Here is a 17,526-nt window from a genome sequence, read left to right as displayed (position 1 = left end):
ATGGTAGTTTCTTTTGCTGTGCAGAAGCTCTTTAGTTTAATTAGTTCCCATTTGTTGATTTTGGCTTTTGATGCCGTTGCTTTTGGTGTTTTAGACATGAAGTCCTTGCCCATGCCTATGTCCTGAATGGTATGCCCCAGGTTTTCTTCTAGGGATTTTATGGTTTTAGGTCTAGCATTTAAGTCTCTAGTCCATCTTGAATTAATTTTCGTATAAGGAGTAAGGAAAGGATCCAGTTTCAGCTTTCTACTTATGGCTACCCAATTTTCCCAGCACTACTTATTAAATAGGGAATCCTTTCCCCAATTTCTTGTTTTTGTCAGGTTTGTCAAAGATCAGATGGCTGTAGATGTGTGGTATTATTTCTGAGGGCTCTGTTCTGTTCCATTGATCTATATCTCTGTTTTAGTACCAGTACCATGCTGTTTTGGTTACTGTAGCCTTGTAGTATAGTTTGAAGTCAGGTAGCGTGATGCCTCCAGCTTTGTTCTTTTGGCTCAGGTTTGTCTTGGCAATGTGGGGTCTTTTTTGGTTCCACATGAACTTTAAAGCAGTTTTTTCCAATTCTGTGAAGAAAGTCATTGGTAGCTTAATGGGGTTGGCATTGAATCTATAAATTACCTTGGGCAGTATGGCCGTTTTCACAATATTGATTCTTCCTATCCATGAGCATGGTATGTTCTTCCATTTGTTTGTGTCCTCTTTTATTTCACTGAGCAGTGGTTTGTAGTTCTCCTTGAAGAGGTCCTTTACATCCCTTGTAGGTTGGATTCCTCGGTGTTTTATTCTCTTTGAAGCTATTGTGAATGGGAGTTCATTCATGATTTGGCTCTCTGTTTGTCTGTTACTGGTGTATAAGAATGCTTGTGATTTTTGTACATCGATTTTGTATCCTGAGACTTTGCTGAAGTTGCTTATCAGCTTAAGGAGATTTTGGGCTGAGACAATGGGGTTTTCTAAATATATAATCATGTCATCTACAAACAGGGACACTTTGACTTCTTCTTTTCCTAACTGAATACCCTTGATTTCTTTCTCTTGCCTGATTGCCCTAGCCAGAACTTCCAATACTATGTTGAATAGGAGTGGTGAGAGAGGGCATCCCTGTCTTGTGCCAGTTTTCAAAGGGAATTTTTCCAGTTTTTGCCCATTCAGTATGATATTGGCTGTGGGTTTGTCATAAATAGCTCTTATTATTTTGAGATACGTTCCATCAATACCGAATTTATTGAGCGTTTTTAACATGAAGGGCTGTTGAATTTTGTCAAAGGCCTTTTCTGCATCTATTGAGATAATCATGTGGTTTTTGTCTTTGGTTCTGTTTATACGCTGAATTACGTTTACTGATTTGTGTATGTTGAACCAGCCTTGCATCCCAAGGATGAAGCCCACTTGATCATGGTGGATCAGCTTTTTGATGTGCTGCTGGATTTGGTTTGCCAGTATTTTGTTGAGGATTTTTGCATCAATGTTCATCAGGGATATTCGTCTAAAATTCTCTTTTTTGGTTGTATCTCTGTCAGACTTTGGTGTCAGGATGATGTTGGCCTCGTAAAATGAGTTAGGGAGGATTCCCTCTTTTTCTATTGATTGGAATAGTTTCAGAAGCAATGGTACCAACTCCTCCTTGTACCTCCGGTAGAATTCGGCTGTGGTCCTGGACTTTTTTTGGTTGGTAGGCTATTAATTATTGCCTCAATTTCAGAGCCTGCTATTGGTCTATTCAAGGATTCAACTTCTTCCTGGTTTAGTCTTGGGAGAGTGTAAGTGTCCAGGAAATTATGCATTTCTTCTAGGTTTTCTAGTTTATTTGCATAGAGGTATTTATAATATTCTCTGATGATAGTTTGTATTTCTGTGGGGTCAGTGGTGATATCCCCTTTATCATTTTTCATTGCATCTATTTGGTTCTTCTCTCTTTTCTTCTTTATTAGTCTTGCTAGCAGTCTATCAATTTTGTTGATCTTTTCAAAAAACCAACTCCTGGATTCATTGATTTTTTGAAGGGTTTTTTGTGTCTCTATCTCCTTCAGTTCTTCTCTGATCTTAGTTATTTCTTGCCTTCTGCTAGCTTTCGAATGTGTTTGCTCTTGCTTCTCTAGTACTTTTAATTATGATGTTAGGGTGTCAATTTTAGATCTTTCCTGCTTTCTCTTGTGGCCATTTAGTACTATAAATTTCCCTCTACACACTGCTTTAAATGTGTCCCAGATTCTGGTATGTTGTGTCTTTGTTCTCAGTGGTTTCAAAGAACATCTTTATTTCTGCCTTCATTTCGTTATGTACCCGGTAGTCATTCAAGAGCAGGTTGTTCAGTTTCCATGTAGTTGAGCAGTTTTGATTGAGTTTATTAGTCCTGAGTTCTAGTTTAATTGCACTGTGGTCTGAGAGACAGTTTGTTATAATTTCTGTTCTTTTACATTTGCTGAGGAGTGCTTTACTTCCAACTCTGTGGTCAATTTTGGAATAAGTGTGATGTGGTGCTGAGAATAATGTATATTCTATTAATTTGGGGTGGAGAGTTCTGTAGATGTCTATTAGGTCTACTTGGTACAGAGTTGAGTTCAATTCCTGGATATCCTTGTTAACTTTCTGTCTCGTTGATCTGTCTAATGTTGACAGTGGGGCGTTGAAGTCTCCCATTATTATTGTATGGGAGTCTAAGTCTCTTTGTAAGTCTCTCAGGACTTGCTTTATGAATCTGGTGGCTCCTGTATTGGGTGCATATGTATTTAGGATAGTTAGCTCTTCCTGATGAATTGATCGCTTTACCATTATGTAATGGCCTTCTTTGTCTCTTTTGATCTTTGATGGTTTAAAGTCTGTTTTATCAGAGACTAGTATTGAAACCCCTGCTTTTTTTGTTTTCCATTTGCTTGGTGGGTCTTCCTCCATCCCTTCATTTTGAGCCTATGTGTGTCTCTGCATGTGAGATGGGTCTCCTGAATACAGCAAACTGATGGGTCTTGACTCTTTATCCAATTTGCCAGTCTGTGTCTTTTAATTGGACCATTTAGTCCATTTACATTTAAGGTTAATATTGTTATATGTGAACTTGATCCTGTCATTATATTAGCTGGTTATTTTGCTCGCTAGTTGATGCAGTTTCTTCCTAGCATCGATGGACTTTATATTTTGAAATGTTTTTGCAATGGCTGGTACCTGTTGTTCCTTTCCATGTTTAGTACTTCCTTCATGATCTCTTGTAGGGCAGGCCTGGTGGTGACAAAATCTCTAAGCATTTGCTTGTCTGTAAAGTATTTTATTTCTCCTTCACTTATGAAACAGTTTGGCTGGATATGAAATTCTGGGTTGAAAATTCTTTTCTTTAAGACTTTTGAATATTGGCCCCCACTCTCTTCTGGCTTGGAGAGTTTCTGCCGAGATATCTGCTGTTAGTCTGATGGGCTTCCCTTTGTGGGTAAGCCGACCTTTCTCTCTGGCTGTGCTTATCATTTTTTCCTTCATTTCAACTTTGGTTAATCTGACAATTATGTGTCTTGGAGTTGCTCTTCTCAAGGAGTATCTTTGTGGTGTTCTCTGTATTTCCTGAATTTGAATGTTGGCCTGCCTTACTAGGTTGGGGACATTCTCCTGGATAATATCCTGAAGAGTGTTTTCCAACTTGGTTCCATTTTCCCCGTCACTTTCAGGCACACCAATCAGACGTAGATTTGGTCTTTTCACATAATCCCATACTTCTTGGAGGCTTTGTTCATTTCTTTTTACTCTTTTTTCTCCACACTTCTCTTCTCGCTTCATTTCATTCATTTGATCTTCAATTGCTGATACTCTTTCTTCCAGTTGATCGAGTCAGTTACTGAAGCTTGTGCATTTGTCACGTATTTCTCACGTTATGGTTTTCATCTCTATCAGTTCTTTTAAGGTCTTCTCTGTATTGATTTTTCTAGTTATCCATTCAGCCATTCTTTTTCCAAGGTTTTTAGTTTCTTTGCGCCGATTACGTAGTTCCTCGTTCCTCCTTTAGCTCTGAGAAGTTTGATCAACTGAAGCCTTCTTCTCTCAACTCATCAAAGTCATTCTCCATCCAGCTTTGTTCTGTTGCTGGCGATGAGCTGCGTTCCTTTGGAGGGGTAGATGCACTCTGATCGTTTGAATTTCCAGCTTTTCTGCACAGCTTTTTCCCCATCTTTGTGGTTTTATCTGCCTTTGGTCTTTGATGATGGTGATGTACTGATGGGGTTTTGGTGTGGGTGTCCTTTCAGTTTGTTAGTTTTCCTTCTAACAGTCAGGACACTTAGCTGTAGGTCTGTTGGAGTTTGCTTGAGGTCCACTCCAGACCCTGTTTGCCTGGGTATCAGCAGCGGAGGCTGCAGAAGATAGAATATTGCTGAACAGCGAGTGTTGCTGTCTGATTCTCACTCTGGAAGCTTCGTCTCAGGGGTGTACCCTGCCGTGTGAGGTGTGAGGTGTCAGTCTGCACCTAGTGGGGGATGTCTCCCAGTTAGGCTACTCAGGGGTCAGGGACCCACTTGAGCAGGCAGTCTGTCCATTCTCAGATCTCAATCTCCGTGCTGGGAGATCCACTGCTGTCTTCAAAGCTATCAGACAGGGGCATTTACATCTGCTGAGGTTTCTGCTGCTTTTTGTTGAGCTATGCCCTGTCCCCAGAGGAGGAGTCTACAGAGGCAGGCTGGCCTCCTTGAACTGTGGTGAGCTCCACCCAATTTGAGCTTCCCGGTGGCTTTGTTTACCCACGTAAGCCTCAGCAATGGCGGGTGCCCCTCCCCCAGCCTCACTGCCGCCTTGCAGTTAGATCTCAGACTGCTGTGCTAGCAATGAGGGAGGCTCCATGGGCGTGGCACCCTCCGGGCCAGGTGTGGGATATAATCTCCTGGTGTGCCGTTTGCTAAGACCCTTGGTAAAGCGCAGTATTAGGGTGGGAGTTACCCGATTTTCCAGGTGTTGTATGTCTCAGTTTCCCTTGGCTAGGAAAAGGGATTTCCTTCCCCCTTGCGCTTCCCAGAGGAGGCGATGCCTCCCCGTGCTTCAGCTCTCACTGGTCGGACTACACCAGCTGACCAGCACCAATTGTCCAGCACTCCCCAGTGAGATGAACCCAGTACCTCTGTTGAAAATGCAGAAATCACCTGTCTTCTGTGTCACTCACGCTGGGAGCTAGAGGCTGGAGCTGTTCCTATTCGGCCATCTTGGGCGTGCCTGCCCCAGGTTGTTTTATTTCTTAAGGTATTTATCAGGTAGGGAAGATTCATCCCCTGAACTCTAAGATCAGATCAGACAGGAGTTAGGGGAAGGCAGAGGATAAAGGAAGGAGACACAGAAGTGTGATTCACTCAAGGGCCCACCTGCTCATGAGTCAGAAGTAGTCTCCTTTTGGGTGTGCCATCTGCCCTGGTCTTCCGGGTGCACTCTAGAGTGAGTGACTTATGATTCTGGTATATTCTATACTCCTTCCCTCCATCCCCAAACCACCAATATTGCCTCTTTCTGCCACTTCTCTCTGCACCTCCCTACCTCCTCCATCACTTCATCCTACTGAAATTCTTCTCTAAACTCTCAAGCCAACTTCCTTGTGAATATATGCAACTCAGAAAATATAGACATAGATGGAAATATACAACTTGAATGAATCTGAAAACCAGGATTTCAGATTGGAAATTATTGGGAACTGGGAATTCAGCTAGGACTAGGGGTGAGTGGTTAGTTAATGGACATGGAACAGAATTAGCCTTTACATTAGGCTGTATGAAAAGCATTCAGAACATGTGGCTATCTTCATCATAGTATGAAGTTCACCTATCTCTAGCTCACATTTTTCATTTACACTTTTTTCAGGCTCACAGAAAAAGAAAATGAAACTCTTCAGCACTACCAAACTATTTGCAACCTTAAGTACGTTATTCTCAAAACCAGATGTTTTCAAAATATCACTCTTCTATCCTATCTTTCTCCTTTGAAGTATGGCAATGTGGAATGGCTTAATCTCACACTTACTCCGTATAAATGTTGGGCATCTTGCAGGATTATATTGAAAGTTATTTTCTGTTTAGCCTGAGCTGTATCTGACTAATCTGCTTCTCTTTCCTCTTACCAGTAAAGGCCATCATGGTGCCTCTCATGTTGACTAAAAACAGTGATGACCTCCAATGGGTCATCCTTCTCCAGCCCCCAAAGCACTTCCCAAGGCTTCTCTGTGCTGCTGAGTACAGCACCTTTCCTCCAATTCCCATCTTAGCTGAGTCATCTTCCAGCTTCCCAGATGGAAAGGGGCCAGGCGGGCTGCAGGCCAGAAGTCAGGATTTAAAGCAGGAAGTCATGGGAGCACTGCAACCTGCTGCAAGTGTGCCTAGAGAAGAGCTGCCACCTTTGTGGCACATGGCCTTCAGAGGGAGAGACTGCAACCCTGACCCTCTCATAGCAGGACTTTAGACTAGTGCCATCCAGTGGAAATATAACACAAGTTATGTACACAATTTTAAATTCCTCAGTAACTGTATTTTAAAAAGTAAAAAGAAACAGAGAAATCCATTTTAATTATATATTTTATTTAACCCAACATAGCCAACATATTGTCATTTTAGCATGTATTCCATATAAAAAATTATTAATGAAATAATTTGCTTTCTATTTTGTGTGCTAAGTCTTCAAAATCCACATGTATTTTATACTTACAGCATGCCAATTTGGATACTAAGTTATCATCATAAATACTTTATCTTTGTTTAGATTTATAGATAGTTGAAAAAGTTAATTGATGTACTGAAGTTGTTCCACACATACTTAAAATGTTTCTAATAACTGAATTGGTTATCCAATTTTAACTTTAAATTTAAATTCATTACAATTAAATAAAATATAAAATTCAGTTCATCGCTTGCTCTAGCCACATTTCAAGGGCCGAGTAGTCTCATAGGCCTAGTCAGCATTGTATTGGATGTCATAGCTTTAGATTTTTAAATATCTTCAAGCAAAGAAGATCATATAAATTATTTGAGAAATGAAGAAGCTCAGACACAGAGGAATTAAGGGATCATCCTAGGGTCTCACAGAATGAGGCTTTGAAGCCAGTCTTCCTAACTCTTGGTCTGTTGCTCTTTCTTTGTAACTGTCAGTGAGGTAGTTATTATAATGAAGCTATAATTGCCATGCCTACCTTTAAGCTCCATGCATCAGAACTCTAAGCCTTTAGGACTATCAGCATAGACACTCAAAAAATGTCTGTCATCACTGTTGCTTTGGTCAATGTGCAGTGAGTCCACCTGGGTGTCTAACTGGTATTGTATTGTCCTTGTCTCCCTCACCTCTTCACCCCCTGTCATCATCGGGCATCTGATTGCAGCAATACTTCATCCTGCTGATCCTGACAGACGGTGTCATCACAGACATGGCCGACACCCGGGAGGCCATTGTTCATGCCTCCCACCTTCCCATGTCAGTCATCATCGTGGGAGTAGGGAATGCTGACTTCAGTGACATGCAGATGCTGGATGGTGACGATGGGATTCTGAGGTCACCCAAGGGAGAGCCTGTTCTTCGAGACATCGTCCAGTTCGTGCCCTTCAGGAACTTCAAACACGTATGCATATACACACTGGGGCACTTCCCATGGAAGAGCAGAACCAAAGCATGCTCACCTCCCACATTTGTCCACCAGTGTTTATAGTGGTCCACCATTCTTGAAGCAACACCAGCTATGCTCTACATACCCTTGCTGTGGGAGACGACCTGGTTTAGCTATCCCTTCCTGGGCCACGTCACCTCCCACAACAAGGATATGTAGAGCATGACTCTTTGGAGAAAAAAATTATAAATTGAGTTATAGATCAGGAGTCATGCTAACTATTGTAGGCAAAATTTCACTGATTCTTGCCCTATAATTCATATAATTTAGGATCTCTAGTGCATCTAGGACTGCCTACAGTTGGGCAGCTTGTTCCCTGCCCAAAGGTGCCTGCCCAAAGTACCAAGGAGAAACTGAAATGCAGCCTATGTTTTGCTTGTCAAGACATGTGCCCTGGCAGAAGTATATTTCCAAAATGATAGAAACCTAAATCCCCTATAAAAATATAGTAAGCAGCATCAAAGATTTACTTAACTCCTTCAAAACAAGATGATAAAATTAGTTCAAAACAGTATATAAGGCTGGGCTCAGTGGCTCACCCCTGTAATCCCAGCACTTTGGGAGGCCAAGGTGGGTAGATCGCCTGAACTCAAGAGTTCGAGACCAGCCTGGCCAACATGGTAAAACTCTGTCTCTACTAAAAATACAAAAATTAGCTGGGCATGCTGGCGGGCGCCTGTAATCCCAGCTACTCGGGAAGCTGAGGCAGGAGAATCACTTGAACCTGGGAGGTGAAAGTTGCTGTGAGCCGAGGTGGCGTTATTGCACTCCTGTCTGGGTGATGAGAGTGAGACTTGGTCTCTAAATAAATAAATAAATAAATAAATAAAATAAGACAGTTAAAGTCAGTGGGGAAAAAAATGCTGAATAAGTTTGCTAAGGTAGATTGAAAACTGATTAATGGCCAAGAGGGTAAAAAAAAAAAAAAAAAAAAAAAAAAAAGTAATCTTTGAATTACCTTCTCTATGGGACAGAAATCACTTGCATGCTATCAGTTTTCTGCAAATTAATACCTAACTTTATAGTCTTGGGCTCTTACCAATAAGAAATAGTAAGTCAGTCAAGCAGCATTGCATTCCCCAAGGGTCTTGAGGGAAAACCATTAGACAGTGCTCTAGTATGACATTGAAAAATTGCTCAGTAACAATTTTTCCACATTCCCAGGTTTTGATATATTGTGTCCATGGAGGAAGGAGCATTTTTTAAATTTCCACAAATCCCTGCACCTATTGAGCTATAATCACCCAGAAGGACATCTTGAATTCATAAAAGCTCCCTTGGGGCTAATGGTAGTCCTGAAGACCCCTCTAGAGTATCCTAGTTGTATCTTGGCATCTGTGGGGGTAACTTGGGCATTCCTGGATAGCCTTCATGTTTTTTTGTTTTGTGCTTCTTGCGAAAGCCACCCAAGAGCAGAGCATATGCCCAGCTGCTGCTTTCTACTGAGGCCTTGCCCTCTGCACTGCTGCAGATGCCAACTATACCACTCCCCAGGGCTGGTGACTAAACTTGAGCTGCCCTGGCAACAGAGAATCTTCAGAATCTTCAGTACCCTGAAGCTTATCTGCGGTCTCCTTGGAAAATAAGAGCGTCCTCTCCTTTCCATGCTACAGAGTCCCCTCTGTCACCTGAGCCATTAATGCAGTGAGATGTGTCAAAGATCCCTGCTGGAAAGCATCTTCATTAACTTCCATGGCAGTCCCTCCCTTCATAGGGCTCAAATCAGTTATTTGGGTCAGGCAGGATGCCATCCCCTCCACTTCAAGCTTATTTGGTAAAGCCTTTCTCCTCCAGTCAAAAACTCATTCAAACAAATCCCTGACATACTTCATAGTGAGTTTATCAGATATATCCAGACACATCTGACTCCCAATTTGGGTTCATACTGGAATCTCACCTACACTGTGTAAGGAAATTACAGATGAGAGGTGGAAAGCTAAATGGATCATCAAAACAATGATCCACCCATCCTCCCACCCCCATGCATACTTGACTGTAATCCTGGTACCAGTCCTAGTGTGAGAGCTTTTAGCATATGCTCTTCAGAAATTGCTGTTTGTTCTGCCACCTTCTTTGGACAGGCTTTAAAATGAGAATTCAGATAAATCACCAGCTTAGCTGCCTCAGCTGAACCCTACATTTCATGAGCTGCCCAGACTTCATAGGGAAGTAACTGCACATCCCAAGGCTCCTTGGATGATGAGGTACTGTTCATAACTGTACAGCCACACAATTACTACTCTACTTTTAAGGAGGGCTGCAGTGTAATTAAAATCACTGAAGGAGCAGAAAATCAATCCCTGGCTACAGAGTTGAGTACAGAGAGAGTTTCCCAGTAACAGCAGCAGCAATCTTCCCACAAGCTCCCAGGGCTATGCATGTGGATGAGGGGTAATTGTGTTATTATATCCCATCCTCGAGTTTCCCTAGGAAGAGATTTTCAAATAAAGGTACTCATTAATGAAAGAGATGCACTAAGCCCTCAAGTTGTCTGCCTATGGACAGCAAGGAGTAGAGTTAAAAAGAAGTAGTATTCTTTACAGAGGGATGAGGTAGAGCAGGCCAAATTTGTTGCAATTATGTTCATTAATGAAGCTAGTTTCTCCCAAGGTGTCTAAGATGGAGGAAAGGGTGTTTTTCCTGATTTTAATGCTGTATTCTTTTCAGCCAGACAAAATAGGTAGCCACATCACTGAATACCAGTGATAGCTTTGCATAGTGAAGCAGGATCAAAGAGTTCACTGTCTAGGAGATTCATTAACTTCCCCAAATCACCCTTTCTCCCCTCTGCATCCCCCACCTCCTCACCTCCCCCCCCCCCCAACACACTTGTGTGCTAACACAATGTCACTGAGCTATGAAAGGTTCTAACCTGTACCCTCAGGCCTCCTCCTCTTCCCCAAAACACTTACAGAATGCTTGTTCTGTGCAAGGCACATGCTAGTCACTAGGACCACAATGAAATGATACAACCATGGATCCAGACCTCAAGACATTTACTGGAGAATTGCATGACTGGGAGAAAGGTACCAGCAGAAAAATCACATGCTAAGCAACCTGTGGGTGGTTGAGAAGAATTAAAATGTTGCTACAGGACCTCAAAGCAGACAGGAGTAGCCATGGGAAAAGGCTTACAGCTTAAATTAAGTATTTGAGGAAAGACAGCCTTGGAGAGCAGGGAATTTCAGCGACATTGGCAACAAGAGGAATGCTAGGGGCAGAGCAAGGAAGTAGGGTGCTACTCATAGTCTCTGTGCTACACAAAGTCTCTGGCTGCTCTGTGAATGACCAAGGAAGAACACCAGGAGCATACTCACCCATCTTATCTTCATGGATTTCAAATTAGATTTTGAAAGCCATTTCATTACCCAAACTAATCTACTTTGAATTCAATAAGCTATAAATAAAAGGGAAGGTAGCAGCTTAAATCATTTTATGTAAGCCGTTAGCCCATGAATTGCCTGTCTTTTTCTGCTCTGCATGATAACTCAGAGCTTTAGAGTTTACAGGGCACAAGTTATGTTATGGTCTTTTTTCCTGCTCGTATAACAGAATATCACAGACTGGATAATTTATAAAGAACTGAAGTTTATTTGGCTCATGGTTTTGGAGTCTGGGAAGTCCAAGAGCATAGCACCAGCAACTCCAAGGGTCATCTCATGGCAGAGCTACGGAAGGCACAAGCAAACATGTAAGACAGAGAGAAGGAAAGCACAAGGGGCAGACTCTCTTTTATAACAACCCACTCTCATGATAACTAACCTGCTCCCATGATACTGACCTCTTATGAGGCCCCACTTCCCAACCCTGTTGCATTGACAATTAAGTTTCCAGCACATTAATTTAGGAGACACACTCAAATTATCATACGCTTTAAGCTATGTGACTCTGGGCAAGTTATTTAACCTCTCCATGCCACAGACTTTCATCTATAAAATGAGGTAAATGATACATGCATTGCAAAGATAAGGTGTTGTCTATATAAAGCTTAAGACAGTGCCTGGTCCATGTAGGTGGTTAATAAATAAAGCTTTTATTACAGTTATTACCAGTTTCATTCATATTCTTGACCCTTTCCCACCCAATACATGTCCCCAAAGCCTTATTTGCTTGCCAGCACAGATATGCAAGAGGATGGGGGAATCCTTTGGGAACAATGCTGTCCAATATGGTAGCCACTAACCACATGTAGCTATTTATATTTAAATTCATTAAAAGAAAATAAAATTTCAAACTCAGTTCCTCAGTCAAACTTGCCTTATTTCAAGGACTCAATAGTTGCATGAGACTAAGAACTCCCATATTGGACAGCACAGATATAGAATATTACCATCATCAGAGGAAGAGCTACTTGACAGACTGGTTTAGGAATATTTTTTGCTGCAAGCAACAGTAAATCCATCTTACAAGGATTACATAAATGGTTCTTGACCAAGGGTAACATTATGCCCCAGGAAACATTTTGGAATATCTGACATTTTTGATGGTAACAAATACAGGGCTTCTGTTCATATCTAGTGAGTAGAGGCTAAGGATGCTGCTAAACTTCCTACAATGCACCAGACAGTCCCCCACACAAAGAATTATTCAGCCCCAAATGTCAATAGTGTCAAGATTGAGAAACCCTGGATTATACAAATAGAACATATTTTTTCTCATATAGCTAGAAGTGAGGGGCTCATTGCTGCTGGATCAGTGATTCAATAGTGTCAGAGCCAGCACTTTGTGATTCCCTTTGCTCTTCCTACATAATGATAAAATGGTTGCTACAGCTCCAGTAATCACATTCTATTTCAAGATAGAAAGGAAGAGGAAAGGGACATAGGGCCAACTGTGTCTAGAGCATGTTGGCTGAAGTCCCAAACTAAGTCCTGGACTATTACAATGGCAAAGGGATTAAACCAAAATGTTCATCAGAAATGTACAAGTCTTCAAGGCCGGGCGCGGTGGCTCACGCCTGTAATCTCAGGACTTTGAGAGGCTGAGGCAGGTGGATCACCTGAGGTCAGGAGTTCGAGACCAGCCTGGCCAGTATGGTGACACCCCATGTCTACTAAAAATATAAAATTAGCTGGGCGTGGTGGCAGGCGCCTGTAATCTCAACTACTCTGGAGGCTGAAACAGGAGAATTGCTTGAACCCGGGAGGCAGAGGTTACAGTGAGCCGAGATCGCGCCACTGCACTCCAGCCTGGGTGACAGAGTGAAACGCCATCTCAAAAAAAAAAAAAATGTACAAGTCTTCCAGAACACTAGCACTATGACCTCCACACACTTTTACAGAGTTCCAAAATGCTACTCCTGCCAATATTTAATATTTAATACTTTTACTACTCCTGTACTTAAAAAAAATACATACACCTTTAAAAATAGGACATTTTGGTAATTTTTAACTACCTGACAATTTTTTTTTGCATGTGTAGCCCTGAGTCCAGAATCTGTTAAATTCTTGTATTGTTAAAGATTTTTCACAAAGAAAAAGTCTTTTAACTTTTAACCAGGAGAGAAAAGCTTTCCAAAAAACCTCCCCTAGGAAATTTTCACTTCTATCTCAAAGGACGGAATTGGGTCATATTGTCATCCCTAGATGTAAAGGAAGCCGGACAATCAAGGATTTGACTTTCTAACCTTCGAATGAGAAACAGTCAGGGAGAAAAGGGTATAAATGACTTTTGTATCTGCCCCACTATACACATGGACCATGGTATAACACACAACCCTGAGCGGTTATTTATAAAATAAAGGGACATCTGTAGATCACAAATGTCCATCATGCTATGATATCTTCAAAATGTGAAAGATCACTTTAGAAAAACTCTTTACAGTGTTTTCAGATTGCTTAAAAGATACATGTCTCTTATTTTGAGACTCTCTGAGATAGAGTGAATTCTTTTCTTTTCTCTTTTGCCTCTAAGAACAGCGGGGCTTAGTAAAGTTAAATGGCCAAGTGGCAAGCCACATAGAAAAGAAAGAACTGAAAACCAGGTCACATGGTATTCAGTCCAGCCCTCTTTCTTTTGGAATCTCAAACACTTGTTAAGTCTGCCTCAAGTTTTTAATCTCTTCAATAATAGCTAATAATGAGGCTCAGGCCATTGAAGTTGCTTGTCCAGGGGTTGTACAGTTAGTACTAAACGCCAGAGCCAGGAGTAAAGCCCAGGTCTGCATGAATGACTCCAGAGTCCATGTATGATATCAGCCTCAACCTTTCTCTGCTGCAGAATCATCACCATAAATCACATGGTCCTTCTGTGCCCCTGCCCCCAAATCATGCAGTAGATCCATAAGGCTGATAGAATAAAGGCTAAATGAATTAGTGTGGCATTCCAGACTCTCCATCACCTGGTCTCAAGCCAATTTTCCAACCAAATGCCCAATCAATCCTACATCTACCCCTAAACCCCCTCATCCCCCACTTGCCATGCACACTTCCTTCAGCTCCATCAGGTGACTCACTGTCCCTAGGATGGTCAAATGCCATTCCCCTACCCCGTCGCTATGTATTAAAATATGCTCAACTTAAAAGCCGCCTCCTCTTAGAAGAAAAGTTGGTCTCTATGTTTTTTATGCCCTGGCCTCACTGTTTGTGATTCTCTAGAGAAGTGCTTCTCAAATTTCAATATGCATATGAATCACTAGTAGCTCTGAGTTGGGTCTGAGAGTCTACATTGCTAATAAGCTCCCATGTGACGTGACATTGCTGCTCTATAGCATGTATCATATTCTACCTCATAGTGGGGTTAATATTGGCCATGCCTAGCTCCCCTCATGTGATTACAGCCTTCCTGAGACAAGAACCGTAGACCCTTAAACCCTAGTGTGGCACCTGGAACATAAATCAGTGTCTAAAATTGAGTGAAAATTAGAAATAAAACTGCAGAACAATTCATTCTCCCATCCAACTTTTACTCATCTTCAGATGTAAATAGTTTTATAGTTTGAGACAGGCATAAAAATATATAACAATGAAATTAAAGGCCCATTTTCCAACAATCTGACAACTCTTGCTTGAAGTAGACCCTTGACAAATCATGTATGAATGAAAGTGAATAAAACTTAGCTGCCCAGAGCAGGACTCAAATCTTTTAGGTTGAGTCTGGTTCCTTTGACCAGAAGCCAATGTCATGATGATTTCTTCTTCCCTGCAGGCATCTCCAGCTGCCCTGGCAAAGAGCGTGTTGGCTGAAGTCCCAAACCAAGTTGTGGACTATTACAATGGCAAAGGAATTAAACCAAAATGTTCATCAGAAATGTACGAATCTTCCAGAACACTAGCACCATGAACTCCCCACACAGTTTTACAGAGTTCTGAAATACTACTCCTGCTAATATTTCATATTTAATACTTCTACTACTCCTGTACTTTAAAAAAAACAACACATACACATTTAAAAATAGCACGTTTTGGTGATTTTTAACTATTTGACAATTTTTTTTGCATGTGTAGCCCTGAGGCCTGGATCTGTTAAACCCTTGTATCGTTAACTTTTTACAAAGAAATACAGATAATAATAACTTACTATTTACATTACAGCATGTCGCCTTGAAATAAAATGGTATCTGTATCCGTTTTTTATACAGGTTTGTTGAAATTTTGCTAAATTTCTTATCTTTACACTCTAAAGCATTTTGAAACATTTATTGAACGTTGATAGCCAAAATATACTTGGTTTTATCTGCTATAGGATGAGAGACTTTTTAAAATGGCAGATGCATGGACTGTATTTTGCATGTTTAAAATAAAAAGAGAAAAACCCACACGGTTTTTGCAGTTGTTATCTCTAATTCCTCCCTGCTGAGAATGGTTCTCTACTACAGAAGAGGTTTATTCACTTCTTCTTTTTGAGGTGGGTCTTTTTGAGGTAGGTCTGGGTCATCTAGCCCAGCACCTCTCATACTTTTTACTGTGTACACAAATCACCTGCAAGTCTTATTAAAATTCAGATTGTGATACATAGGTCTGTGTGGGACCCAAGATTCTGCATCTTTAACAAGGTTCCAGGTGATGCTAATGCAGTCCCTGGACTATACCAAGAGGAGTGAGACTCTAGACTTAAGGATGTCATGATGGAGACCATCAAATACAGGGCAGCTTCTAGTCTGCTTGAGAATGGCACCTCTTCCTGACAGTAGCATAAAAGTCCTGCCTGTCTCAGGGGCAACAGTAGAAAGTAATGAGACCGAGGCCAGAAGCTGCACACCTCAAATCAGTCTGGCTGCTTTATACTCACACCTCTCCCTTAGACAAGACTAGAAAGTGCTCCTCCTGGCCAGTCCCTGCCCTCTTAAAAGTGGCATCACACACCACTGCATGGATGGTGTCAATCCCTAGAAGTGACCTCAAAGAGTCTTCACTGGAACCACAACAACAGAAACTTACGCATGGCACATGGCCATGCAGCACAGCTCCCAATATCTGGTCCACTAAGTTGACTCTTGAGCTTAGTGTGGGAAATTCTTGCCTCCTTTCTATCACTTCTGAGAGCAAACTCTATAAGCAGAAATGCCTGGAATGATTGTTTGGGGAGGAGGTGTTTTGTTTCAATATAAGCTGGCCAGTCTGGAACCAAAAGGATGAATGTTTAACTTGTATAATCTTCTTGCAGAGAAACAGGCAAGTGTTTTTGCAAGCATAAAAGGCACAAAGTGGAGTTTATTTTTGGTCAGAGAGATGAAGAAGTAAATCACAAGGCAAAATTTGTTGTTTGTTTGAAGGCAAGAGCAGTATTAACAAGCAAATAAAATGCCTTGTATGATTTCCAGAGTTACAATTATAGATCCTAATCTTGCAAATACATGTCAACCAAATGCACAACATTTTGGGAAGGATGGTAAAATTGTATGACGGAAAAACTCGTAACTATTTAAGCTATATTGTTTTATTAATAAATTGGGTACTTACAGAATTCTTCTAAAAGTTGTGGTCTTGTTTCTCTTTTCAAGGCAATTTCCTAACAGTAATTTATTTCATGTACGCAATGTGGCCTCAGATTAGAAGTAGCTCTTTCATAGTACAATGGAAACATGGATCACTGCTTCTAATAAACAAGGAATTAAAATATTTAGATACAATATTATGGAAATATCTGGTGATTATTTCTAACCCCAAACCAAGACATGAACTTTCATGTCTATGTACCTGGAACATAGTAAACACTCAACAGACATTTAATAAATACAGAGATGATTAATAACATAAGTAAATGAATGAATAGACTTGTTAATATTCTTATGATCAATCTTTAATCCACTGTAGATTTAACAGGTAGATTAAGTGTTTGTGTCTATCAATTAAATGATGCACCCTGTCATTCACAAAGATCTGTTGGGATCTCTACACTTATGTCAGGATTCCTGTAGTCTGTGTGATGGGGCGGAGAGAATAGAGTGCAGTTGTCCTGGCAGAACCTTAAGGCAGTTTACTTTCCTTTTCACAGTCAGACTCAAGTTCATCTCAAAAGAACAATAAAAATAATATCTATGAATTATTGAAGAGTGTCTTAGTTCAAGTTGCTATAACAAAATACCACAAACTAGGTAGCTTAAACAACAGAAATTTACTTCTCGCAGTTCTGAAGTCTGGAAAGTCGAAGATCAAAGTACAAGTCAATTTGGCTCCTGGTGAGGGCTCACTTCTGGCTTGCAAACAGCCATCTTCTTACTATGTCCTATCATGATAGAGAGAGAGAGTTAGCTTTCTGGTCTCTTCTTATAAGGGCACTAATCTCGTCACAAGGATCCCACCCTCATGACCTCATCTAAGCCTAATTCTCTCCAAAAGTCCCCACCTCTTCATACCATCACATTGAGGGGTAGGGCTTCATATATGAATTTTGGAGAGACAGTAATATTCAGTCCATAACAAAAGGCTACTGTGTGCCAGGCACTGTTCTAAGTGCTTGTAATGTACTATCTCATTTAATCC

General features: G+C 41.0%; 1 protein-coding gene across 2 annotated transcripts in view; it reads left to right on the top strand.

Moving 5' to 3' along the window:
* CPNE4 (copine 4) overlaps positions 1–15,359 on the top strand; it is a 504,635-nt gene extending 489,276 nt beyond the window's left edge. For both annotated transcript variants that reach the window (XM_015132141.3, XM_028843705.2), the window contains exons 15-16: positions 7,322–7,558; positions 14,750–15,359. In XM_015132141.3, the coding sequence (XP_014987627.1) occupies positions 7,322–7,558; positions 14,750–14,884 (372 nt within the window). In that variant the 3' untranslated portion in view covers positions 14,885–15,359. The remainder of the gene's footprint in view (positions 1–7,321; positions 7,559–14,749) is intronic.
* Positions 15,360–17,526: the final 2,167 nt, after the last annotated feature.

This window comes from Macaca mulatta, chromosome 2 (assembly GCF_049350105.2).
Source record: "Macaca mulatta isolate MMU2019108-1 chromosome 2, T2T-MMU8v2.0, whole genome shotgun sequence".
NCBI classification, from domain to species: Eukaryota; Metazoa; Chordata; class Mammalia; order Primates; family Cercopithecidae; genus Macaca; species Macaca mulatta.
The sequence above is the reverse complement of the archived record's forward strand: the minus strand, read 5'-3'. Positions and strand labels throughout refer to the sequence as shown.